Below are 27,739 nucleotides of genomic sequence, written 5' to 3'. Positions count from 1 at the left end.
TGTTTACCATTGTTGTTTATTAAGTAGACATGTTGTGAATATTACTGATCATTGCTCGTACCACACTACTGTTACAATGTTCATTATGTTTACCATTGTTGTTTATTAAGTAGACATGTTGTGGATATTGCTGATCATTGCTCGTACCACACTACTGTTACAATGTTCATTATGTTTACCGATTGTTGTTTATTTAGTAGACATGTTGTGGGTATTACTGATCATTGCTCGTACCACACTACTGTCACAATGTTCATTCTGTTTACCGATTGTTGTTTATTAAGTAGACATGTTGTGGGTATTACTGATCATTGCTCGTACCACACTACTGTTACAATGTTCATTATGTTTACCGATTGTTGTTTATTAAGTAGACATGTTGTGGGTATTGCTGATCATTGCTCGTACCACACTACTGTTACAATGTTCATTATGTTTACCGATTGTTGTTTATTAAGTAGACATGTTGTGGGTATTACTGATCATTGCTCGTACCACACTACTGTTACAATGTTCATTCTGTTTACCGATTGTTGTTTATTAAGTAGACATGTTGTGGATATTGCTGATCATTGCTCGTACCACACTACTGTTACAATGTTCATTATGTTTACCATTGTTGTTTATTAAGTAGACATGTTGTGGATATTGCTGATCATTGCTCGTACCACACTACTGTTACAATGTTCATTATGTTTACCGATTGTTGTTTATTAAGTAGACATGTTGTGGGTATTACTGATCATTGCTCGTACCACACTACTGTTACAATGTTCATTCTGTTTACCGATTGTTGTTTATTAAGTAGACATGTTGTGGATATTGCTGATCATTGCTCGTACCACACTACTGTTACAATGTTCATTCTGTTTACCGATTGTTGTTTATTAAGTAGACATGTTGTGGGTATTACTGATCATTGCTCGTACCACACTACTGTTACAATGTTCATTCTGTTTACCGATTGTTGTTTATTAAGTAGACATGTTGTGGATATTGCTGATCATTGCTCGTACCACACTACTGTTACAATGTTCATTATGTTTACCATTGTTGTTTATTAAGTAGACATGTTGTGGATATTGCTGATCATTGCTCGTACCACACTACTGTTACAATGTTCATTATGTTTACCGATTGTTGTTTATTAAGTAGACATGTTGTGGGTATTACTGATCATTGCTCGTACCACACTACTGTTACAATGTACATTCTGTTTACCATTGTTGTTTATTAAGTAGACATGTTGTGGATATTGCTGATCATTGCTCGTACCACACTACTGTTACAATGTTCATTCTGTTTACCGATTGTTGTTTATCAAGTAGACATGTTGTGGATATTACTGATCATTGCTCGTACCACACTACTGTTACAATGTTCATTCTGTTTACCATTGTTGTTTATTAAGTAGACATGTTGTGGATATTGCTGATCATTGCTCGTACCACACTACTGTTACAATGTTCATTCTGTTTACCGATTGTTGTTTATCAAGTAGACATGTTGTGGATATTACTGATCATTGCTCGTACCACACTACTGTTACAATGTTCATTCTGTTTACCATTGTTGTTTATTAAGTAGACATGTTGTGGATATTGCTGATCATTGCTCGTACCACACTACTGTTACAATGTTCATTATGTTTACCGATTGTTGTTTATTAAGTAGACATGTTGTGGGTATTACTGATCATTGCTCGTACCACACTACTGTTACAATGTTCATTCTGTTTACCATTGTTGTTTATTAAGTAGACACGTTGTGGGTATTACTGACCATTGCTCGTACCACACTACTGTTACAATGTTCATTATGTTTACCGATTGTTGTTTATTAAGTAGACATGTTGTGGATATTACTGATCATTGCTCGTACCACACTACTGTTACAATGTTCATTCTGTTTACCGATTGTTGTTTATTAAGTAGACATGTTGTGGATATTACTGATCATTGCTCGTACCACACTACTGTTACAATGTACATTCTGTTTACCATTGTTGTTTATTAAGTAGACATGTTGTGGATATTGCTGATCATTGCTCGTACCACACTACTGTTACAATGTTCATTCTGTTTACCGATTGTTGTTTATCAAGTAGACATGTTGTGGGTATTACTGATCATTGCTCGTACCACACTACTGCTACAATGTACATTCTGTTTACCGATTGTTGTTTATCAAGTAGACATGTTGTGGATATTACTGATCATTGCTCGTACCACACTACTGTTACAATGTTCATTCTGTTTACCATTGTTGTTTATTAAGTAGACATGTTGTGGATATTGCTGATCATTGCTCGTACCACACTACTGTTACAATGTTCATTATGTTTACCGATTGTTGTTTATTAAGTAGACATGTTGTGGGTATTACTGATCATTGCTCGTACCACACTACTGTTACAATGTTCATTCTGTTTACCATTGTTGTTTATTAAGTAGACATGTTGTGGGTATTACTGATCATTGCTCGTACCACACTACTGTTACAATGTTCATTATGTTTACCGATTGTTGTTTATTAAGTAGACATGTTGTGGATATTACTGATCATTGCTCGTACCACACTACTGTTACAATGTTCATTCTGTTTACCGATTGTTGTTTATTAAGTAGACATGTTGTGGATATTACTGATCATTGCTCGTACCACACTACTGTTACAATGTACATTCTGTTTACCATTGTTGTTTATTAAGTAGACATGTTGTGGATATTGCTGATCATTGCTCGTACCACACTACTGTTACAATGTTCATTCTGTTTACCATTGTTGTTTATTAAGTAGACATGTTGTGGATATTGCTGATCATTGCTCGTACCACACTACTGTTACAATGTTCATTCTGTTTACCGATTGTTGTTTATCAAGTAGACATGTTGTGGGTATTACTGATCATTGCTCGTACCACACTACTGCTACAATGTTCATTCTGTTTACCGATTGTTGTTTATCAAGTAGACATGTTGTGGGTATTACTGATCATTGCTCGTACCACACTACTGCTACAATGTACATTCTGTTTACCGATTGTTGTTTATCAAGTAGACATGTTGTGGATATTGCTGATCATTGCTCGTACCACACTACTGTTACAATGTTCATTCTGATTACCATTGTTGTTTGTTAAGTAGACATGTTGTGGGTATTGCTGATCATTGCTCGTACCACACTACTGTTACAATGTTCATTATGTTTACCGATTGTTGTTTATTAAGTAGACATGTTGTGGGTATTACTGATCATTGCTCGTACCACACTACTGTTACAATGTTCATTCTGTTTACCGATTGTTGTTTATTAAGTAGACATGTTGTGGATATTGCTGATCATTGCTCGTACCACACTACTGTTACAATGTTCATTATGTTTACCATTGTTGTTTATTAAGTAGACATGTTGTGGATATTGCTGATCATTGCTCGTACCACACTACTGTTACAATGTTCATTATGTTTACCGATTGTTGTTTATTAAGTAGACATGTTGTGGGTATTACTGATCATTGCTCGTACCACACTACTGTTACAATGTACATTCTGTTTACCATTGTTGTTTATTAAGTAGACATGTTGTGGATATTGCTGATCATTGCTCGTACCACACTACTGTTACAATGTTCATTCTGTTTACCGATTGTTGTTTATTAAGTAGACATGTTGTGGGTATTACTGATCATTGCTCGTACCACACTACTGTTACAATGTACATTCTGTTTACCATTGTTGTTTATTAAGTAGACATGTTGTGGGTATTACGGATCATTGCTCGTACCACACTACTGTTACAATGTTCATTCTGTTTACCGATTGTTGTTTATTAAGTAGACATGTTGTGGGTATTACTGATCATTGCTCGTACCACACTACTGTTACAATGTTCATTCTGTTTACCGATTGTTGTTTATTAAGTAGACATGTTGTGGATATTGCTGATCATTGCTCGTACCACACTACTGTTACAATGTTCATTATGTTTACCATTGTTGTTTATTAAGTAGACATGTTGTGGATATTGCTGATCATTGCTCGTACCACACTACTGTTACAATGTTCATTATGTTTACCATTGTTGTTTATTAAGTAGACATGTTGTGGATATTACTGATCATTGCTCGTACCACACTACTGTTACAATGTTCATTCTGTTTACCATTGTTGTTTATTAAGTAGACATGTTGTGGGTATTACTGATCATTGCTCGTACCACACTACTGTTACAATGTTCATTCTGTTTACCGATTGTTGTTTATTAAGTAGACATGTTGTGGATATTACTGATCATTGCTCGTACCACACTACTGTTACAATGTTCATTCTGTTTACCATTGTTGTTTATTAAGTAGACATGTTGTGGGTATTACTGATCATTGCTCGTACCACACTACTGTTACAATGTTCATTATGTTTACCGATTGTTGTTTATTAAGTAGACATGTTGTGGGTATTACTGATCATTGCTCGTACCACACTACTGTTACAATGTTCATTCTGTTTACCATTGTTGTTTATTAAGTAGACATGTTGTGGGTATTACTGATCATTGCTCGTACCACACTACTGTTACAATGTTCATTATGTTTACCGATTGTTGTTTATTAAGTAGACATGTTGTGGGTATTACTGATCATTGCTCGTACCACACTACTGTTACAATGTTCATTCTGTTTACCGATTGTTGTTTATTAAGTAGACATGTTGTGGATATTACTGATCATTGCTCGTACCACACTACTGTTACAATGTTCATTCTGTTTACCGATTGTTGTTTATTAAGTAGACATGTTGTGGGTATTACTGATCATTGCTCGTACCACACTACTGTTACAATGTTCATTATGTTTACCGATTGTTGTTTATTAAGTAGACATGTTGTGGGTATTACTGATCATTGCTCGTACCACACTACTGTTACAATGTTCATTCTGTTTACCGATTGTTGTTTATTAAGTAGACATGTTGTGGATATTACTGATCATTGCTCGTACCACACTACTGTTACAATGTTCATTATGTTTACCGATTGTTGTTTATTAAGTAGACATGTTGTGGGTATTACTGATCATTGCTCGTACCACACTACTGTTACAATGTTCATTCTGTTTACCGATTGTTGTTTATTAAGTAGACATGTTGTGGGTATTACTGATCATTGCTCGTACCACACTACTGTTACAATGTTCATTATGTTTACCATTGTTGTTTATTAAGTAGACATGTTGTGGATAGTACTGATCATTGCTCGTACCACACTACTGTTACAATGTTCATTCTGTTTGCCATTGTTGTTTATTAAGTAGACATGTTGTGGGTATTACTGATCATTGCTCGTACCACACTACTGTTACAATGTTCATTCTGTTTACCATTGTTGTTTATTAAGTAGACATGTTGTGGGTATTACTGATCATTGCTCGTACCACACTACTGTTACAATGTTCATTCTGTTTGCCATTGTTGTTTATTAAGTAGACATGTTGTGGATATTACTGATCATTGCTCGTACCACACTACTGTTACAATGTACATTCTGTTTACCATTGTTGTTTATTAAGCAGACATGTTGTGGGTATTACTGATCATTTCTCATCTCTGTCACATGACGGATAGAACTCGACCTTACCGGCAGAATTAACGATTTTAATTTTAATTATATTCTAATAGCCGTGACACTAGATAACAGAAATTTGGATAACAAAAAATAGCAAAAATATTGCATTTAACCATCGCATGTTTTCATTAAAGTAATTCCCGCGTCGTTTCGTTAGTTTTTGGTAGACTTTTGTTTTGTCACAACGTTATAAATAAAACATTCCAAATAAATGTATAATCAATGTATATAACCATTACATTTATTGAAATAAAATTTATAATGTGAATTTTAAACTTATGACAAGTTAATGCATCAACCAATAATAACGGAGTTGGTTATTCCTCATCAGGAGCAAGGCACGTCAAGTCTTTGTACGGCGCTTTTACGTAAGGTCTAGTCTCATTGAAGAAATGGCGCTTTCTGTCTCAGCTGGAGCGATAACCTGTAGAAATCCGTGGAGAACTCTATATATGTGCTCCTTTTTTATTCGGGCTTCATGAGAATCGAGCGTGCGTATGTTTGGCAAACACTATACCTGGCTCATCGGCCGTAAATCGGAAGTGCTGGCATTTTGCCGTACCATTAATTATAGGCTTGTATTGAGTGTAAAAGAAAACCCCCAATCCATACCTGCCTGTTCCTTTTTCTTTCAATTCTCGCCTGTGTTTCTTTGATTAACCTTATGTTCACCTTACTGTCTAATCAACCGTGACAGGGACACTGACACTGTCTGACCGCGCATTACCTCAATAGTGCACCTGTTGATAGGGGACACCTTTTCACCTCTCGGTGTCAGAAGGAACTTGTAAAAACTAGTATCAGACGCGCCTGTCTGCCTAAAAAGCTTCAAATTAAGCATTACTAGTGCGCTCTCTCTCTCTCTCTCTCTCTCTCTCTCTCTCTCTCTCTCTCTCTCTCTCTGATATGCTTAATAATGTGTTGTAATTAAAATGCAAGAAGACCTCATACTAGTTATAAACCACTCAATGCGAGGACTCATTTAATCATTATTCAAAAATCGGGGACTTAAAAGATAAGTACACGATGATCAATGTATTTTTTATTCATTAAATTAAATTATGAATTCATTGAGGTCAAATAGAGGTCAGCGCGCGACTGTTTGGTGTAAAGACGTTCCACTCGGTAGATCCCTTGATCACGGAAACACTAGACATGTTACAAAACATCTACCATAATGGTGATAATAAGTAACCGGCCGAGTATTAAAGTAAAGAAAACGAGTCTATTTAACACTAAAAAAAAACCAAGTTACTGGCCTTTTATATATATTTTTTATAGATATGTTAAGGAATTAAAATCAAACTCGAGAAGAATTACACGTTTGACACTGTAGATGAAACATATACACAATACCAAACAGGGGGAGGGGGGGGGGGCTGATGAGAAGGCGTTGGAGGGGGGGGGCTAGACCGAGAAACCAGAGAAATGTTGTAGATGTCTGCACTATTTGATTGAAGCTTGGAATATCCACAGTGAGTCGCACGTGTAGTGGTTTTTAGCAAGCTGAATTGACAAATGGTCAAGATGATTAAAACAAAAACTACGCACTTAGCTGAAGTACATTTGAATCAAAGCGTCACACCATTTATAACATTGTAAAGAACAGTTGGGGAATTTACAATTATGACCAGAATATGACAAATAAAATGCTTGACTTAACCTCAGCCTAACATTATAGTCTCCTGCTTGAAAAAGAAAGTGCGCAATAGAAAATACGATCAAAACGTGTTCTAAATTAGATGTGTGCCTAGAAAAACTACATGTATGTAGATGGGCAAAGATGTGTGTATGTATTTGCATGCTCTATAAGTTTGATTTCGGTACAGTCTTATACTTTCATTTGCACTGAAGTTAAAACAAACGAACGAATTGTGCACGCGCCAAGTTCCCAATTCGTTGCCCAATTGCTTGCTTTAGAAGCATGGGCGTCGGAACCGGGGGGGGGGGGGGCTAGGGAGGGGGGAGGGGCTAAGCAAGGCACAAAGCAACAAAGGGGGTTTAGCCCCCCCCCCCCCTTTTTTTCTCTCCGGAAATGTAATTGTTCCTAAATTTACCTTGAAAGATTGAGAAGTTGGAGTAATAGGCATACTAGCCCCCTAGAGAGAGAGAGAGAGAGAGAGAGAGAGAGAGAGAGAGAGAGAGAGAGAGAGAGAGAGAGAGAGAGAGAGAGAGAGAGAGAGAGGCAGCAGTGTTCAGAAGGAAGTTCAATAGATCAACAGTCATCATGCCTCTCATAAAAGGATGTCCTTATGAAAACCAGAATAATTATTCCATTGAAATCTAAATTGTTTCACGTAAGCACTGTTAACTTTTTCGTTTACTTAGTAAATGCGTTAAAACTACAACTATAACATTAAAGAAAAGTCATAATCATGCAATATTTGAAAAGTTACTTAGCTCTACTTGTGCACTTTCTCCACCCACGGATTAATATGTGTACCTGTCACATGAAAAAGGGCTAGCTATGTAAACAAGCATTCTAAGAGTATTGCATAAGCAATACACGTCCCCTACCGGTTTGTGGAAATAGTGAAAACTAGAGCAGAGCTCGTGGCAAAGCCACGAGTAGGTCTTCCGTTGTTGCTGCGAGATGAAAATTTATGTGATTTGGTGTCAAACGATTATAATGACTAATGACTAAAATTTCACTTCTGCTTTTGTTATAAAAACGTGCTGTGATTAAAACCCTGTATAAAGACAGGAAGAAAATGTTTTAGGAAAACTATTTGTCGAACACAGTTTGTGTAATATTAATTGTTTTGAAAACTTTTTGAAAAGTTGCGTTCCCGTGGCGTGTTCACGGCGTTGTAAAATTCATGGAATCGCCGTAGGATCACAAGGAAAATTCAGAAAGGCGTTCTTACAGAGCTCCCAACTACGTTTCCACTGCCCTCTCGCTGGGTATCCGCCGAGCGCTCATGACTTGCTAGGAGTTTTTACCGCGCATCCACAGCGTGCTCTGTGCGCTGACTGCGTGTACATGCGCTGTTGGAGACTTAACGGCGCTGTCATGGCGACCTTACTCCACTTCTACGGCGTGTTTATCGGAACGCAGAGCCACGGCGCGTACTTTGTGCATGTTCAAAGTGCGCGCCGTCGCATGGCGTTCTAAAATGTTCTAGGCTAGGATATCCCACCGCGGCGAACGAAGATGCCGTAGAGTTGTTACGGCGCTGTAGAAGACTCTAATTTGTTTACCATGGCGTTTAACATTATTCAATTACGAAGCGGGATCGCTGTGAGGACGCAGCTCCAGTGTGACAGGGGTTTAAACAATGAGAAGTTTAATGGCGAGTTAAATTTTTTAGGGTAGCATGGATTGTTATACATTACATGTACTCATGATTCATGTAAGGAAATGTACGTAAAAACGTTCATAAAAAACACGTAACTTCTGTAAATAAATCTTTCTAATTTTTTGAAGACTATGTGCAAGTTTAAATTTGTTTCGTGCTGTCAAAATTTGGTAAATAGCCAAAATTGATGGCATCTCTGAAAATTTATTCAGGGCTGATATTATTTGATAATACGAGTAGACTTGAACATTTAAAATAATAATCAGCTATTAAAGATCATCGGGAGAATTTATGCATAAGTGAGTGTCTAAATTTTACTCCTGATATACAGACACCGCTATGTACCGTAAAATTTAATAACATTATTTACAGAAATGAATATTACTTCTCTCTACGATGCAATAATATTCAGTTTTTTTCTCCTTTATCGGATCAACAGTTATTCTCTCGGAGAAAGTTTACGTATGTATTTATTAAAAAAAAGGGGGGGACACTTCAATAAAAATAATGGTGTTACGGTTTTTATTTTCAGTTAATTTAATTAAATGTGACAAAGGCGCATATTCGGTCGGATTTTTGGAAACATGTACATGAAGTAAATTTGATGCAAGTTCCATGTTTGTTTTTTGTGGTTTTTATTTTTTAATTTTTTTTGTTTCTCTCTGCTTTATCATAAAGATATATCAAAAAACTACGTACATGTCACAAGCAATATTTGCCTTCTCTATTTATCTTGTATTTTAATAGATTGGGTAATCATTGTTGAACTAAAATTAGTATTCCACTGGCTGTAGCTAACCTTGTAAGTAAATTAAGTTGCATGACATCCTCATAGCACACAACTTCAATACAACTTTTTTTTTAATTCAATTTTCATATAATTAGCAATAAAGAAAATCCCCAAGAACACATGTCCATCTCACTGAAGTGTAACTTTGAGAAGCGCATATATTTTTTGGAGGCAGATATGTCGCTATATTATAGTCTGTAAGTCAAGTAAACTAATCTGTCCTAACTTGCAATACTTTGATGATTTCTATGGCGACCACCTGCATAGCATAATGTAGTCGTATTTCATAACATCTTATCCCAAGAAAAAATTACATTTGACTTAAAACTTTTAATTATAATATACATTATTCTGTTCATAACTATATATAATAGAAGTTTAGCGTGTTCGACATGTTAATTTATTATAGCCACGTTCTCAGATTACGATCTCGCACCTTTAATGTGAAAATGAAAGTCTTGTTGTTTGATAATTGACCACTTTGAAGAAAGCACCCTTCGAACTGTTGATTAATTACATAACAATTGATGATCTGCAGCCATAAATAAGCTGGGGCTATATATGTTCTGAGATTATTGCGCTGTTCAAAGTGACACAAGATTTTCGATAGCACGTGGCGATTGAATTTACGCAATAAAGAAAGTTGAAATTTACAAAGACTGACCGAATAAAAAAATGGGTGGGAAAGAGAAACACGCTCAGGAGAAAATGTTACACATAAGAAGACGTCACTATCAAATGATTTTCGACAGATCTGGAATTAAAAAAAAAAGCACTTGGCAGCGGGGCGGTGGGTGGGCAACACAGAAATAAGTTCGTTTTCACAATGAAACTAACGACCATGCATGTAGAAACACTACAGAAGTTATTAATATGTGACCGATAGAATCTAAACAAAACTTGTTTCAAAACTCATGTGAATATTCTTTAAAATAATCACCGTATGCCTTAATTCAGGGCATTTTTGTATCGTGTCAGCACCTACCGCAAACATGACACTTTGATCATAATTTGATTTGATTTTTTTAAATTACCTTGTACGCTGTCGTATAAATCAATGCTAAATCAACTGTACGAGTAAAATTAATTTTTCTGTTCATCTTAAACCAATATAATAGTTTAAAACATAATAAAAATAGTTGTGTTCGTACAAAATACCAAACATGCACCCGTGATAAGGTACATATGTACATGTAGAGGTCACTTGCGCGGGATCTCCTCGGCCATGTGCGAGCTAGGGATGATCATCATTTAAAGGTTTTAATATGATTGAAAACATTATTTGTACAGTTTTTAAAACATTTAAGACTTACAAACCAACCATTCAAATATGTCTCACGAGTATTTCCGATTTGGAGTAATATCGCTTTTATTAATTTTCAGAACGACTTTTTAATTTACTCTCCATTTTTTAATTTAACTAAATACAAAATGAACAAACTTTTATAACATAAAATTAAAGCAGTGTACAGTGTATTAACGGCTATATAAACTCAAACACGTTCATATTCATGTAAGTGTGCGGGTGCGAATCTTGTGTATTAGATAACTAGTGCAGCCGTGGATGATTTCCTCGGCCGCGGGCGAAGGATAGATTACATAAAGGTTTAACGCATACACACGCACAGCTAAGAACCTAGGCAGATTTGAAAAGTTTGCAAATTAATGACTTAATTCTATCAAATAGAAATTCTTTTTTTACTTAAAACCCACCATTGATATATATGTTTGATATTGCATTAGATTGAGAATGGCATTGCTTTTATTAATTAACTGAACGATTTCTTAATTGACACCCTATCGTTTAATCCAATTGAAGAATAAACCTTTATGTGTAATCAAAACTGAAATAATTCTTCAGTTCGCAGCTAACTTAACTCATATATGAGAGACGCAACTCTCGTGTATTAGATAACCGCTGACCGCTAGGTAGTCCAGCCGCGACCATGGTGACAGATTTTCTCGGCCGTTGGCGAGGGATAGCTTACGTAATAATACACATCTCTGATTCAAGGTGGATTTTAAATGCATGCAGTATGATAACTAAAATGTAATGCATAGAATTTTTTTTCAATAAGTATTTTGTGTTTTACTAGAAAAGAAAAAGAATGTTTCGATTCTCGTCTTTAAGGATTGTGCACTATAAGAACTAAACGACAATGACTTTAACTTCTATAAAAAAAAGAAGCATGTGTTCTAATTTTTTTCTCATGAATTAAAGCCTCCTGTATAAACCATCATACTTTCTGTGGTAACTTTTTGCCAGTTTTACGCGCAAAGACTTTCGTTAACTTGCCAAATGAAAGCAGGTACATGTTAACATGTAAAGCTTTTTACACTCATACTACACAAATCACTTACAAAATAACATTGTAACGACCTTTATGAGATCCCAACAAACAACTTTTTCAGCGACAGCAATATCGAAATCCTAACCGTTTTTGAGTTATTAAGCAAAATCTTTTGAGGGCTACTGGCCCTTAATTTAAGGGGCCAGCCCTTTTTTATTGGTGTCAAATGAAAGCCCTTAACATTATGCACAACTTTTGTTCTATATGTATTTAGGAAATATTTCAAACTAAAAAGTTACGAAGCTAAAACATGAGAAAAATTTTGCTATTTTTAAAACATAGATTTCGATTGATTAATTCGAGTGGAATAATTGGAAGAAACTAAAATCTAAAAATCAGAGGACAATATTCAAAGTGTCAATAATAGAGATTTTTAACTATAAATTATTTGCTACGGACCATTTCGGAGCCTTTGTCTGGAAACTAACGCCCCTAAAATTTTAGAAAAAGGGGAATAACTCAAAACCGGAAGTTGCGATTTCAATTTTTTTGGTGCTCTAGAAACCTAATTCAATTTACAATATACCGTGAAAATTTGTATGAAATCAAATGACAAACAAAAAAGTTATTGAGGATTTAAAAACGTCTAGAAGAAGAAAAATAATAATGAAGAAGACCCATCAGAATCAGTACAAGGTCTTCCGTTGGAAACGGAAGACCTTAACAATGCACTGTTATGCAGACTATCGAACCCGAACATTAAAAAATTGGAATATGAAAAATTAATTTTCTCAACCAAACGCTACAAACGTGTAAACTTGATCTGTTGTTTGACATATTGAAGCTGTTCAGCAAATTTCATATTATTCCTCAAACGCTTAAAGAAAAAAAGTGTGGAAAACTGAAGTGGGACAGACAGACGGACGGACAGACGGACATACGGACAGACAGACGGACGGACGGACTGACGGACGCAGAGGAAAGCTATAGTCCCCTCCGGTGAAAACCGGTAGGGAACTTACGGGACAAATAACTAGCTTGTATGCTCCCCATGGAGTTAAGGATGCTGTGGAAGTTCTGGGCTGCGTTTAAAATCATAGCTGCTACGTAGCCTTAAGTAGCAGCTACGTAGCCTTAAGTAGCAGCTACGTAGCCTTAAGTAGCAGCTACGTAGCCTTAAGTAGCAGCTACGTAGCCTTAAGTAGCAGCTACGCTGTTGAACAACAAGGCAGCCTAGCCACTCCGTAGATGTTTGTAGCCTAAATATTTTATGTCAAGCATCAAACTCAAGATAACCACCATAATTGCCACTTTTTAACAAAAATGAAATCTATTTATTTAGTGATATTTTGTTCATCCTACTAGTTATAATGAAATTTAACATGTATATTTCCGCTTGAAATTAACAAATTATGTCGATGTAATTTGCCTTTAGTTGAATTTTTCCAACTTCAAATCAGAGACCTAGCGGCTACCCTAGAGGCCCGTTTAATAGACCTAGATATCTACGATCTTGCGGCTAGGCCAGCTGTTACAATCTATAACGCAACCCAGGGCTCGCCAAGGGGTACTAGTAATACAAGCAATACAACAATCCTCTACCTTTACCTTTAATAATAATTAATAAAAAACGGAATCTAGATGATTGGAATTATAATATGCACGATACCTAGCATACAGTCAGTTTGCTATAATACATTTCTTTTAAATTACTTTCGAATTTCAAGTGTTAAATCTCAAATATGACAACATTAAAACACGCAGTTTCTTTCCACCCATCCCCTACCCACAACACACACAAATTAATTAATTGGCATCTTTAATGAATTGAAAGGTTGTATCACGTGATGTTTACAAGATGTCGTCGAACTGAAGTCGTGTCACCTATGGTGAGATATTGAAGACCTTTACATCACGGCGTACAGAGCCACAGGCACTAATGTATTCACTTATTCACAACCTTTTGACATGGAAATAAAACCTAATTTACCTGTCATCTCTCTGTAATGATAGAACATTATCTGTAGAACCTGCCCCGGGAACTTCAGGAACTCTTCTGTGTGAGGGAGCCAGCAATAGTACCGAACTGTGAGGACTCTGTTAGAGACCTTACTGATAGTACTGAACTAAAAATTGTAGCAGCAATTTGGGAACTTTCTCCGAGGAGGGAGCAATAGCACAAGAACTATAAAACGTACCAAAGGAAATTATATATGAGAGAGTTATTGATAGTCCCGAACTAAGAAAATACAAGACTCAGCATTAATACCAGGATATAAAAGTTCTCTATATTACGCGGGTATTTGATGAAGAGTGATTTCTTAGAGAATCCAGTGATATATTCTTCTGGAGTGTCTAACCAGTAATACCCTGGACGTGTTCTGTAGGGAAGTCTATTGTTGGATTCTGGTAAAGGAGTCTGTCGGAAAAGGAGTCTATTGTTGGATACTGGTAGAGAAGTCCGTCGGTTGAGGAGTCTATAGTTGGATTCCGGAGTCTTACACTATACAATCATGCAGCTGCTATACCTTGTCATCTTTGTTTTTATTGGTGAGTTGTTGTATTCTTATATTTAATATAGTTAGAATTAATTGCAGTAACAATTACCTAAATTGGGTTTTTTTCCAGGAAAATTTTATGACAAATGTTGTGAGAAATGCTGTGATGTGCTTTATAAAAGTCAGTAATTATAGTGTGTTAATCACGTCTTTGTAGAAAATTGAGAATCGTCATTTTAGACACGTGTTCGATTAATTCCAAATCACGCAGTGTTGCTGCTTTAAACAAAACTTTCAGTCATTCATCTGGTTGCTTTACATTTATCTTCGTTTATTTCATATCTTTTTTTCCTCGAATCCTTTAATTTATTGTATATCCGTTTTATATACAGTAAATATAGGAACACGAACACGGTATATAGTAGATTTACAAACGCTCAGTCTAGTCTAGTTAAAGAGTAAACCTTATAAAGAGAGCGAGGTATGTGTAATCTTTATTTAGAAAGTTAAGAGTACGCCATATTTGTGTTCGGTGTTATTGTTTATTGTTGGGTCATCGTCGTAAAAGTTCGTATCAGATCTCATTTCTTATGAAGAAAATGTGTTTTTCTAAATGCTATTTATAGTATTCTCAGATTTATGTATTAAGGGTCATGCGTTAAGGTCAGGCTTCGTCATCCTGGAGTATTTTACAACTAGAAGATGTGTCAAAAATCTTATTTGTCTCCCTCACGCTTCACTTACAGTTTGATTGTGCATTGTGCGTGTGGTTTTAATAAAGCAGATTAGGAAAGCATGAATGTTCCTGAATTAGAATTGTTTTTAATGTGATGAATTGATGTGTATTAAATCCAAAATAGATTTTGCATTTCAGTGAAATCAATGGTGGGAGGCCTTATAAATCATTCATTGCATAATTCGGAAGAACATACCAGACAAAATCTGTTCGGGTTCATAGATAACTCTAATCATAAATGAACATATTAACCACGATTCATTTTAAATCGAACGAACAACAATATCAATTATCTAAATTTAAAATTGCATAATTCATTCGAGAAAGTGTAATGTTAAGGTATTATTTGGAAGGCATTCGTTCTTTACAAGATCAGCGATGGTTTTATTTCACACTAACTCACACTTATCTACTACATACAGCCCAAGGGACGGCCAACTGACAGCCCGTCATCTCTTGAAATGTTTTACATCAAATCAACTACATGTATGTTCACAGTAGATGTAAAACTGCCGAATTTACAAAGTTCTCTGTAGAATGTAGATGTAAAACTGCCGTTATTACAAAGTTCTCTGTAGAATGTACTTGTAAACCTGAAGTAAGTACAAAGTTCTCTGTAGAATGTACATGCAAACCTGCCATAACTACAAAGTTTACTGTAGAATATACACGTAAACCTGTAGGAATTACAAAGTTCTCTGTAGAATGTTCATGTAAAACTGCCGTAAGTAGAATGATTTTTTTTATATTGTTAAACGACGATTCAAGTTATTCCTGATATTAATATAGAGGATGCTTACACGGAATTAGTATGTTTTCCCGAGCAGATTGACTACAATAGATCATGCTGGAACTGTTTTGTACAAGGATCCTATAGCTAGAGGTGCACACAGAGAGGTGATTGTCCACAGACTAATGCTCCCACTGAATCCATTTTACCAGATTTAGCCGCTTTATATCTGTATTATATCTTTATATTTGTATTAAGTTTCCGTTGCTTCGTACAAGCCGATTTATTTATGTATTTGATGACGTATAATTCCCGCGATTTCAGTCAATGGTGGCTCCAGGCTGCTCGCTGGCTGTTTAGCCAATGTAAGACGCTGCTATAGAATATAAACAATGATTTTTCACGCCAGAGGAGAGTATTTAGATGCAAATGTTGACATGTCAAAAAACATTATCCCACAATCCCAGAACCGAATAGAGTTATGTTTACACGTACATGTACCTATATAGTCGCCTATATACTCACCTATATAGTCACCTATATAGCGGCTGCAGAGTCGCGGCAATCATCACAATGGAATCCAAGAGATCATCATAACTGCAGATCAATAAGGCAATATTCAACAAGTGCTTGACTCGTATAATGTTGAAATAACTGACTGGATGCAATGGATTGTAAAACTATTGCCCAGAAAGCACCAACAGGGTGTGTCAGTCAGGGGTTCGAGTCTCCCTGGGGGCGTTGGTTTCTAACACCCGCAGTCATTACACTGGTTCTGAGTCTTGTTAGGTACCAATATGTATCAGTCTAATCAAGGTTTGGTATTTATATATAATTGTGACTCTAGGATCTGTGTCTTTTTGTTCTGTTTCCAGACCCGGTGGGGGTTTGTTCCTCTTGTTTCCAGACCCGATATTTATGTGTTCGGTTTCTGATTTAATAAATTCTGTATCAATCACTCTTTACTCAAAATTAGGTATAAATGTCTTCTGATTATAGAATTGTTGACATTCTGTTTTAATTCAAGATCCGTTATTTGCTTCTTTTGTTTCCAGACACGGTCTCTAATTATGTTCTGTAATAGGACTCGATATCTATCACTTCTGTTTCCAGAGTCGGTGTTTATTAATTTGCTCTGTTTCCAGACACGGTCTCTAATTATGTTCTGTAATAGGACTCGATATTTATCACTTCTGTTTCCAGAGTCGGTGTATATTAATTTGCTCTGTTTCCAGACACGGTCTCTAATTATGTTCTGTAATAGGACTCGATATCTATCACTTCTGTTTCCAGAGTCGGTGTATATTAATTTGCTCTGTTTCCAGACACGGTATCTATATGTTCTGTAATAGGACTCGATATTTATCACTTCTGTTTCCAGAGTCGGTGTTTATTAATTTGCTCTGTTTCCAGACACGGCCTCTAATTCTGTTCTTTAATTATTTGCTCTGTTTCCAGACACGGTATCTTTATGTTCTATATTAATTTCCTCTGAATCCAGACAAGGTCTCTATAACTATGTTCTATATATATTTGCTCCGTTTCCAGACTCGGCCTCTAACTATGTTCTATATTTATTTGCTCTGTTTCCAGACTCGGCCTCTAATTCTGTTCTATATTAATTTCCTCCGAATCCAGACACGGTCTCTAAAAATATGTTCTATATTTATTTGCTCCGTTTCCAGACTCGGCCTCTAATTCTGTTCTTTAACTATTTGCTCCGTTTCCAGACACAGTCTCTATAACTATGTTCAATATTTATTTGCTCTGTTTCCAGACTCGGCCTCTAACTATGTTCTATATTTATTTGCTCCGTTTCCAGACTCGGCCTCTAACTATGTTCAATATTTATTTGCTCTGTTTCCAGACTCGGCCTCTAACTATGTTCAATATTTATTTGCTCTGTTTCCAGACTCGGCCTCTAACTATGTTCTATATTTATTTGCTCCGTTTCCAGACTCGGCCTCTAACTATGTTCTATATTTATTTGCTCCGTTTCTAGACTCGGCCTCTAACTATGTTCAATATTTATTTGCTCTGTTTCCAGACTCGGCCTCTAACTATGTTCTATATTTATTTGCTCCGTTTCCAGACTCGGCCTCTAACTATGTTCAATATTTATTTGCTCTGTTTCCAGACTCGGCCTCTAACTATGTTCTATATTTATTTGCTCTGTTTCCAGACTCGGCCTCTAACTATGTTCTATATTTATTTGCTCCGTTTCCAGACTCGGCCTCTAACTATGTTCAATATTTATTTGCTCTGTTTCCAGACTCGGCCTCTAACTATGTTCTATATTTATTTGCTCCGTTTCCAGACTCGGCCTCTAACTATGTTCAATATTTATTTGCTCTGTTTCCAGACTCGGCCTCTAACTATGTTCTATATTTATTTGCTCCGTTTCCAGACTCGGCCTCTAACTATGTTCAATATTTATTTGCTCTGTTTCCAGACTCGGCCTCTAACTATGTTCTATATTTATTTGCTCTGTTTCCAGACTCGGCCTCTAACTATGTTCTATATTTATTTGCTCCGTTTCCAGACTCGGCCTCTAACTATGTTCAATATTTATTTGCTCTGTTTCCAGACTCGGCCTCTAACTATGTTCTATATTTATTTGCTCCGTTTCCAGACTCGGCCTCTAACTATGTTCAATATTTATTTGCTCTGTTTCCAGACTCGGCCTCTAACTATGTTCTATATTTATTTGCTCCGTTTCCAGACTCGGCCTCTAACTATGTTCTATATTTATTTGCTCTGTTTCCAGACTCGGCCTCTAACTATGTTCTATATTTATTTGCTCCGTTTCCAGACTCGGCCTCTAACTATGTTCTATATCTATTTGCTCCGTTTCCAGACTCGGCCTTTAACTATGTTCTATATTTATTTGCTCCGTTTCCAGACTCGGCCTCTAACTATGTTCTATATCTATTTGCTCCGTTTCCAGACTCGGCCTTTAACTATGTTCTATATTTATTTGCTCCGTTTCTAGACTCAGCCTCTAACTATGTTCTATATCTATTTGCTCCCTTTCCAGACTCGGCCTCTAATTCTGTTCTATATCTATTTGCTCCCTTTCCAAACTCGGCCTCTATAATTATGTTCCATATTTTTTTGCTCCGTTTCCAGACTTGGGCTCCGCCGGATGTCGTGACGGCTTTGTTCGAGTCAAGGACTGGTGTTTCTCCTTCAACCTCCGCCCTACCGGGCTCCAGGAGACCACGAACCAGTGTGAGAGCCAGGGGGCGGGGCTCGTCACGCTCGACTCGGCGGAGAAAGAGCGGGCACTGACCCAGTTCATCGAAGGTCAGTGATTATATCTATATGTATAGGTAACATTTCACCACAAATAAAAGTATATTTGTCGGACAGTTCTCTGTAAGGTTCATAGAAAATATGCCATAATTCTAGTATACTTGAATAAATATAATTATTAATTGATATTATCCAAAATGTAGATGCAATATACATGTTGATAACAATTTAACATGTCGCAATTAAAAATCAATTCCATGATATTATTACATCATCGTCTTGTTGTAAACTTTTGCGATTGTATTAATTTTTCAGACATGCGGTTTTTTGGGATTCAGCAGGACAGGAGTGTAAGTAGACTTTGATAAGTATTATATAAGGAATAAGGAATCATTCTTTGAGTATTATGAGGTGATAATTTCGGTTGGGGCGTGATCAAATCCAATAAAGCCCGAAGGGCTTTATGATAGATTTGATCACGCCCTGACCGAAATTATCACCTCATAATATTCAAAGAATGATTCCTTATTACTTATGTTTATATTATTTAAAACCATCGTACGATTAAATATTTAAATATAAATAAGCAAACCCCGCTGGCGCCTCAATTTGGCTTTATGAGTTATAGAGTACAAAATCAATACATAGTGTTATCACAGGCAACGACACTGGAAAATGTAAATATAATGAAATCAGCTCGGTGAAAACTTTGGTATGTTTTGTTTAAATGAAGAATAAACAAGTTACAGCTTATTTCAATTTATCGGATGAAACACAAAAACTGTAAAAACGTAGTAAACACTCGGTCGGCAACGTAATTAAGATGTTAACATAACTTCATTCCAGAACCTAATTGTCCTGAATAATTAATATCATTAGCCTTCCTGTCATATAAACGTCGCCACAGAGGTGAGGGCATTTATTTCTCATTAACATGAAATCTGATTTTAATGGCGTCCTCAGAAGTCTGGTATTTGTTGCGGTCACATGTTGTGTAAGAAGAAACAGCATTACCTACACGGAGGTGTAGATTTAACGCATTGATAGCACATCAAATTAAACTTTAGGGCTGTTTAAGGTATGCAGATCGTATACCGGTGATGGGGGGGGGGGGGGGGGCTCTATCGCGTGTAAAACGTTTGACTCAAGTAAAGTGATAATCAAAGTAATGTTATTAATTCGTCGCCGTGTCGTAGTCGAGAAAAAAATGATAATTAAAATAACGTCTGATTGATTGGTGACTGTGCCGAGGATTTCCGTAATATGTCAGTGATCTGGTAGAGCTCCATCTACAGGTGAACTGACAGGTGTCTAATTAGGAATGTGTTCACAGTATTTGTCTAATTAGGAATGTGTTCACAGTATTAGGATAGGTGGTGATTAGGCTCATTCACTTTGGTTTCTATTTGTCTTTACGTGATATATAAGTGTTGTCAATATAATTCAGAGTGCTTGAAAACTTCCTCAGACGAGATCTGTACGAGTTTAGAACTATTTTAACAAGACCTTGGACTTTCAGTGGTACGTAGCTATCTGTTTCTTGCGTCAAAACAAGTTAAAAATGACGCGGTTGCAAGCGAAATATTCACCGATTGCATAGTTTTAGCTTAAAAGCCAGACAAATCTTGATTTTATTGAGGCATGGCTGAGTGGCTAGCAATGAAATAGACATGCATAAATGTACGTCACATTGCTGTTTGACACCACTACTCAAAGTCCAAGCTCTTGTTAAAATGGTTCTATGTTTTCCGCTGTGTGGAGTTTAAGGAGCGGTGTACCGCTGTGTGGAGTCTAAGGAGCGGTGTACTGCTGTGTGGAGTCTAAGGAGCGGTGTACCGCTGTGTGGAGTCTAAGGAGCGGTGTACCGCTGTGTGGAGTCTAAGGAGCGGTGTACCGCTGGTTTCGAGATCTCCTCTCTCTTAACTAAAAAGTAAATTGCCGCACGTTATCTCACGCATGCGCGTTGCTGAAACAATATGAAGCATCAGGAACCATGCAACTAAAAGTAACCCTCTAATAGAGATTAATTCTTGCTTAGATTATTTATCAGGCAGCTCTATATAGGACTTCACTTTTACCGACACATCTATTTAAGAACTAATTATAACCGATACTTCACACGACAGTATTCAGATGATTTATAATTTTAGTAATTTCAACCCAAATGGACAAAATCATGGATCATTAATTTTCCATTTACAATAATATCATTATATATGCGCTTAAATTACCTAAATTATAGTTGTGGAACTAAAACGTGCCTTAATGATTTGAAGAAAGATAACTCAGCATACTGCATATGCAAATGGTCTGCATTATAATTATTCTGAAGACTGCGCATCCATATCATGTCCATTTTCAGTGATATTAAAGATAATTTGGGCTTTAACATAAAAACATATCTCTTAACAAAAAAATTTAATAACGCCTGAATTAGAATCCACCTGTTGTACTTACCTTTTGTTTGATCCAATCGGGTGTTTACCTGATGTTGTTGGCTTTGACACTAAGGACAATTTTTGATAATAACATTTTAAGTTTTTGTTATTGTTGTTATAGGATCTACAGCGATCACTGCAGGAACTGGTCAATACAGACAATGACGCCGCCAGATGTAAGGAGTGGAGAGAGAGAGAGAGAGAGAGAGAGAGAGAGAGAGAGAGAGAGAGAGAGAGAGAGAGGGTCTGAATTAAGATGTATGGTAATTAACGAACATTTTCATTTTCTATTTTTCCTTTTAGTTTGTGAAGATTTTCAAAAATACGGAGAAAAGTCCAAGTCGTATACATTCATAAAGAATGCCAAGGTATGTGTGATGTGTAATACTACTTTACACTGAATAAAAGTAAAATAATGGTCATATAATAAACATTGAATCGATTGATAATCAGTAATTGGAGTGTTTATGGTGATTTGATGGTTCTTTTTTATTATTTTGATCAGACATGATGATTGCATGATGATTTATGTCCATGTGAAATTTTGCTCTAGATTCCGCTGCACTTTGACCCAGAAGAGCGTGCCAATCTTACCACTCCCGAGGGGTTCCGAATAGAGCTGTCGACGATTCCTGGGGCGGGGTTTGGAGGGTTTACCGAGCGCTTTGTTCCTAAACACACAATCCTGGGGAGTTACGAAGGACTGACTCACCTCCACCACAGGGAAGACGACCTTTACTCATGGCAGGTCAGGGTCAGGGGTCAGGGGTCAGGGGTCAGCTAATGAACACTGTACCATATTGAACTGTTTATTGGTCAACAGCTATACAGCTAATAGACATATACAAGACATATTTAACATATTTAAATAATATTAAAGGGTCACTTGAAAAAAGAGCAAGTTCATACATAAAATATTCTGATGATATAAGCGTGTTTAACTTTTATTTACATAAATTGCACAATTCTTTTACATTTTTGTGATGACAATAGTTTAATACTTTTAAAAACAGAGGGTTTAGGATGTAAACAATTATTAAGGAATGTTTCTTTTTAATTACAATAAAAGTGACAAATGAACGGAACGAGGTGCCTCCCACTGAAAATGTCAAATCATTAAATTTCAAGGAGTAAAACTCCTGAAAATAGGCGGCACTCCTTCTCTTTTAAGTCAATTATCCCCCGAAACTCTCTAGAAATTGGTTTTGTTGGATCCGCGCAGGTACTAAGTTCTGAACGACACATCGTGAACGTGCTATATATACAAATGGTTTTTTGGTGATTTATGCGTGATATGAGCGACATTTAGCGGGTTATGTATTTGTTCTGCAATGATCGCTACCTTCCTAACCCGCATGCTATTTACATCTTTCATTTAACAAATTTATAGATTGATCGTAAAAAGTAAGGGAAAAAGTACTTCATTATTGTTGATGTACATCAGTACGTTAAATAAGGAAACAACCAGATCGCTCTCTGTGGGAATTGGAGACTGACGTCATCATGAATAATCCCTGCAGTCCCTTATTTGTTCTGGTTGCTAAAGGTTTCGACCAGTCGATAAACGGGACATGTAGAAGTCAGTCCTGTCAGTTTCGTCAGAGCTATGAATTAACGATCTTTTTCCGTAAGAAATAGAAGAAATTATGTTTGGTGGATGTAAATATATTGTGATGAAGTTAGCTTGTTATAACATAAAGCTAAATAATGATTTATTAACGACTTGCCTTGTTGAAAGGTCATTTTTTTTGGTTTTATTTTTACATGTATATGAATAAAAGTATATTCTTAAACATTGATTTAACCTTGGCCTCAACGTGTCTATCAGCATACATCATTCTTACTTTTTATGAAAAAATTAAATGTCCTATTCTAAGTTAATATATATTTTTTTTAAATTATGATATGTATCTAAATGCTTTTTTAATGACCGTTCTTAAACTCTATGATGATTACAGCTAAAGGAAATAGATGCACACGTTTTATTACTGTAGTTTTTGCGTTCATAATAGAGAAGGTAGACTCGGACTTCTGTTCTTGTTAAAGGGTCATGTTTTTTTTTGTTTTTACAACTATAAATAAAAACTTTACAAGTTTAGCTTTAAAAAAAGCTTACCATCTTTAGCGCAAACTCTAAACACCAATAAGTTATTAAAGAAAATTTAATTTTTGTTTATATATAAATGTCGCCTCCCTCTACATTTGGAACATTCTTATATATGTGCCGTTAACGTGCGTGTCCGAAATTGAGAAATGCATACCACGTGCTTGTTACCTGAGATCGACTATAGTAGAGAAATAGAAATATCAAAAAGGGTCATATTACTTAAAAAAAATTAAGTTAATATAACAGCATTTAACATCGTGATTTACTGATATTAGATTCATCGTACCTAAAATACAGAATTGTTTACTGATACAAGCCATACGTACCAATTTTTACATTTTAATATATTTGCATAAAAGCCACCACAATAAATAAATAAATAAACCAATAAATATTATGAAACAATGCTTACAACAAGTTGTACTGAAAAACTTAATCATGAATGTTATTCACAGCAATATTTTTTTTTCTTTTTCTTACTTTTTAAGATTTGAAATCTTCAAAAATTGGTAATGTGTAGGTAAAAAAGATAATTAGAAAATTACCCCCCTTGCACGGACCAGTATTTCAACCAATGAAATAAATGTAAATTTTCACATCATGCATTTTCTACCGATCACAAAGGAGAAGGAGTGCACAACTCGGAAACTGTTAATAATTTCAACTCTTAATAGTTGATACCTTCTTCCGTGGAAGACGTCAATAATCTTATACTGATACAGAAAATAGACACGCAGTCCATTATTAATCAGGTCATTGCCTTTATATATGACCAAGTAGAGAAGGTAGACTCCAAGGGCGTGTACATGATGGATGTAATCTATTTTCTTCCTATATCACCAGGTAGAGAAGGTGGACTCCGAGGGCGTGTACATGATTGACGCCGGAAGCCCCGCCCATAGTAACTGGTTACGCTGGCTGAACTGCGCCGGAAACGTGGAACAGGAAAACGTGGTGGCGGTTGCGTGCGCAGGTCTGATTCTGTACATGACGACACGTGACATCGAGCCCGGAAGTGAGATGTTTGTGTGGTACGGGGATGGATACGGGGACTATCTCAAGATCAACAGGGTACATCCGGGTAAGTAAAAAGCAATAAAGGAGTATTTTTTTAAGAAAGAACACATCTGCCTCTCATTTATGAACAAAATGGACTAATCAATGGATTAAAAACGATATATCATTTTGTGGGAAAAAATAAAAACCACTTTACGCTTTAATTTTGCCTTGTGATTTTAAAAGCCAACTCATTTGACAACTTTAATATGATAAGTTCTACATGGTCGCGGTGTTCAAATGACGCGTAGGATAGGATCAGGTCAGATTGTGTCGCTGTATAATTTAGCGATATATTAACTTGCGTTGTAAGAGATATTCACAACCTAAGATATAATGATCTACACTGTGTATTACAGAGTCTGACCTCCAGGGAATATTCAACATCCGGGCCAGCATCCTGTCATTTGACGAGGACGACCGCACGGTATACAGTGACGGAACTCCAGTAACATTTACCAACTGGGTCCCGGAAGCAGCTTCAGACTTCGTGGACAACGAGTTCGGCCTCGTTCTGACGTACAACGGAAGTAACTGGAAGTGGTTTCCGGAGAAGGACTACCGATACTTTACCGGCCCTGAGGGTCTCCACCTCCCGTATGTGTGTGAGGACAAGACCACCTACAACGAGGACGGGGTTATCGACCCTGAGTACACGGTGGAAGACGAGGACTCGGTCACGGAGAGAATTCCGGAAAAAGTCGTGCCGCCCGTTCCGGGTCGGGGACTACTCAAACCGGACGTTGTGTGTGACCATATTGTTTAACTTTTTTGTATGTGTGTGTACGTGTGTGTATGTGTGTATGAGAGAGAGAGAGAGAGAGAGAGAGAGAGAGAGTACAGGGACAAACAGAGAGGAGAAAGAAGGAGATGTTGACAATGTTTTATTTATTTATTTTTAGTATATATTTATGTAATAAGTAACATATTTAATCAGTCATCTGTTATTAATTATGAGTATTACAAATTATAAAGTATTCATTTGATATTATGTTTTGTTTTATATGTACATATTCATTGTGATGTGATATAATAAAGCATAATTTGATAACTACCTCTGTATTCATTAACTGTTCAATCTGACAGTGTGTTAAAGGTTATCACCCGTTCTTCACTAATTTGCGTATGCCTCTCAAATGTATGTACTTCTAAGGTTTGGAAACGATTAGGGGCTTGGTAAACAGTGTAGGCCTACACATACGTAGTATTATCATCTCATAAATAAAGGTTAGTCACGTGGTCAAGCCTGTAAAGCCCGGCGGACTTTATAGGAGATTTGATCACGTATTTTCATTAACATGAAAAATAAGATTATCCCTATGTTTAACAAGCGGTTGCGATTGGAAAAAGCGATAGAAAACAGAGTTACAAAGGAATTTTCTCAGACAGATGATTTAAATTCAAAAAAATAATATTTATGTTTTTCCTAGGACATTATAGAGAATAGCTTTTCAATTCGTTCTGGAATAGAAACAGAAGCAGAAAATGTTACCTTTCTGTATGATAAAACCCTAATGGGATTATACAGGACATTCATTCTGATGGGATTATACAGGACATTCTGATGGGATTATACAGGACATTCATTCTGATGGGATTATACAGGACATTCATTCTGATGGGATTATACAGGACATTCATTCTGATGGGATTATACAGGACATTCATTCTGATGGGATAATATAGGACATTCATTCTGATGGGATTATATAGGACATTCTGATGGGGTTATACAGGACATTCATTCTGATGGGATTATACAGGACATTCATTCTGATGGGATAATACAGGAGAGGTCGGTGTTACATGTATTGTACATGCATTGCCTTCGCGAATTTGATCGGGATATCTAAAAAAAAAATAGACATGAACTTTTACTGTGTTTGCTACTTTGTCAAATTGGGAATGACGCTTCAGTAATGTTCTTTAAATAAAAAAAATGATTGAATAAAAAAAGTTCGTATTTCAAAAACATAAATATGATTTATCAAATTTTATATAGAATCCGGATAGGGCTGATTCCGCAAAATGCGACGACGATACAGCGACGATGCGATAATTATGGTGCGATATCACGACGAACCGACAGCGATGTAATGCAATAGTGTGATAACGATGACGCTATGCCCTATCGATTGGTTTTTATCCCGCTATCGTCACCATTTCATCGCATACTCGTGCTATAGACTGTATTGTGTATGGGCCAGATAAAAGAGAAATGGCATCAAGCTGTGAATGAGCAGATTATATATCAAAAATATATTTTACTTGATTAATATACTTGACTCTCTAATAATAATCAAGGTATTTCAGATAATAGTCAAAAATAGATTAAGATAACAAACCAATAAAACAAAATCGCATGATCGAGGCATGGTTGTAGACATAAGAAGGAGGATAATTAACATATTCATATACCGGTATATCTGAGCAAAGAGAGAGAGAGAGAGAGAGAGAGAGAGAGAGAGAGAGAGAGAGAGAGAGAGAGAGAGAGAGAGAGAGAGAGAGAGAGAGAGATAGAGAGAGAGAACAGAAAGAGATAGAGAAAGAACGAGAGAAAGAGTATACATGTATAAGTATTCGAATTTATCTGTTTTAAAAATGTGACTGTAATACAGTGTTAATTTTTGCGCGATTAACAACAGGGGCGGTGTAGAAGGTATGAACGTCTTTACGTTATCAAATCATGTACATGTACATGGGGATCAGTCGTTTTGTCATGTTTTTTTTATGGTACTTTCCTTTACAAACACTCACTTTTGGGGAATAAAAAAGTGTACATGCCAACTGACATGTTAAAATTTGGATTTCCAATAATCTAAATTTAGGTAAAGGACAGTACTGTGCACACAATAAGTTTATGTTCACAAATTAATCGCTGAATTTTTAAGAAATGTAAACACATTTGGCGGGTTTT

The 27,739-nt window shown here is 36.2% G+C and overlaps 1 protein-coding gene across 2 annotated transcripts; it reads left to right on the top strand.

Annotated features, from left to right (window-relative positions):
* The first annotated feature begins 13,913 nt into the window (after window positions 1-13,913).
* LOC128171393 (histone-lysine N-methyltransferase PRDM7-like) lies at window positions 13,914-25,870 on the top strand. Of its 2 annotated transcripts, XM_052837188.1 has the most exons (8): window positions 13,914-14,552; window positions 19,096-19,272; window positions 19,537-19,571; window positions 21,781-21,835; window positions 21,963-22,027; window positions 22,213-22,407; window positions 24,610-24,847; window positions 25,182-25,870. In XM_052837188.1, the coding sequence occupies exons 1-8, from the start codon at window positions 14,516-14,518 to the stop codon at window positions 25,586-25,588; spliced, it is 1,209 nt and encodes a 402-aa protein (XP_052693148.1). In that variant the 5' UTR covers window positions 13,914-14,515; the 3' UTR covers window positions 25,589-25,870. The 2 variants fall into 2 exon arrangements, with proteins under 2 accessions (XP_052693148.1, XP_052693149.1); XM_052837189.1 differs by lacking the exons at window positions 13,914-14,552; window positions 19,096-19,272; window positions 19,537-19,571 and adding an exon at window positions 20,772-21,226.
* The last annotated feature ends 1,869 nt before the right edge of the window (window positions 25,871-27,739 follow it).

The sequence above is a fragment of the Crassostrea angulata genome, chromosome 2 (genome assembly GCF_025612915.1).
Source record: "Crassostrea angulata isolate pt1a10 chromosome 2, ASM2561291v2, whole genome shotgun sequence".
Taxonomy (NCBI): domain Eukaryota; kingdom Metazoa; phylum Mollusca; class Bivalvia; order Ostreida; family Ostreidae; genus Magallana; species Magallana angulata.
Note: the sequence above shows the minus strand (reverse complement) of the source record. Positions and strands in the feature narration are given on the sequence as shown.

Bases quoted from the DNA above. Each gene is read 5' to 3' on its own strand.
- LOC128171393 (XM_052837188.1), top strand. From the start codon at position 14,516: ATGCAGCTGCTATACCTTGTCATCTTTGTTTTTATTG. The intron at 19,572-21,780 runs GTAAGTAGACTT...TTGTTGTTATAG, and splicing joins GGATTCAGCAGGACAGGAGT to GATCTACAGCGATCACTGCA. The intron at 24,848-25,181 runs GTAAGTAAAAAG...TGTGTATTACAG, and splicing joins GATCAACAGGGTACATCCGG to AGTCTGACCTCCAGGGAATA.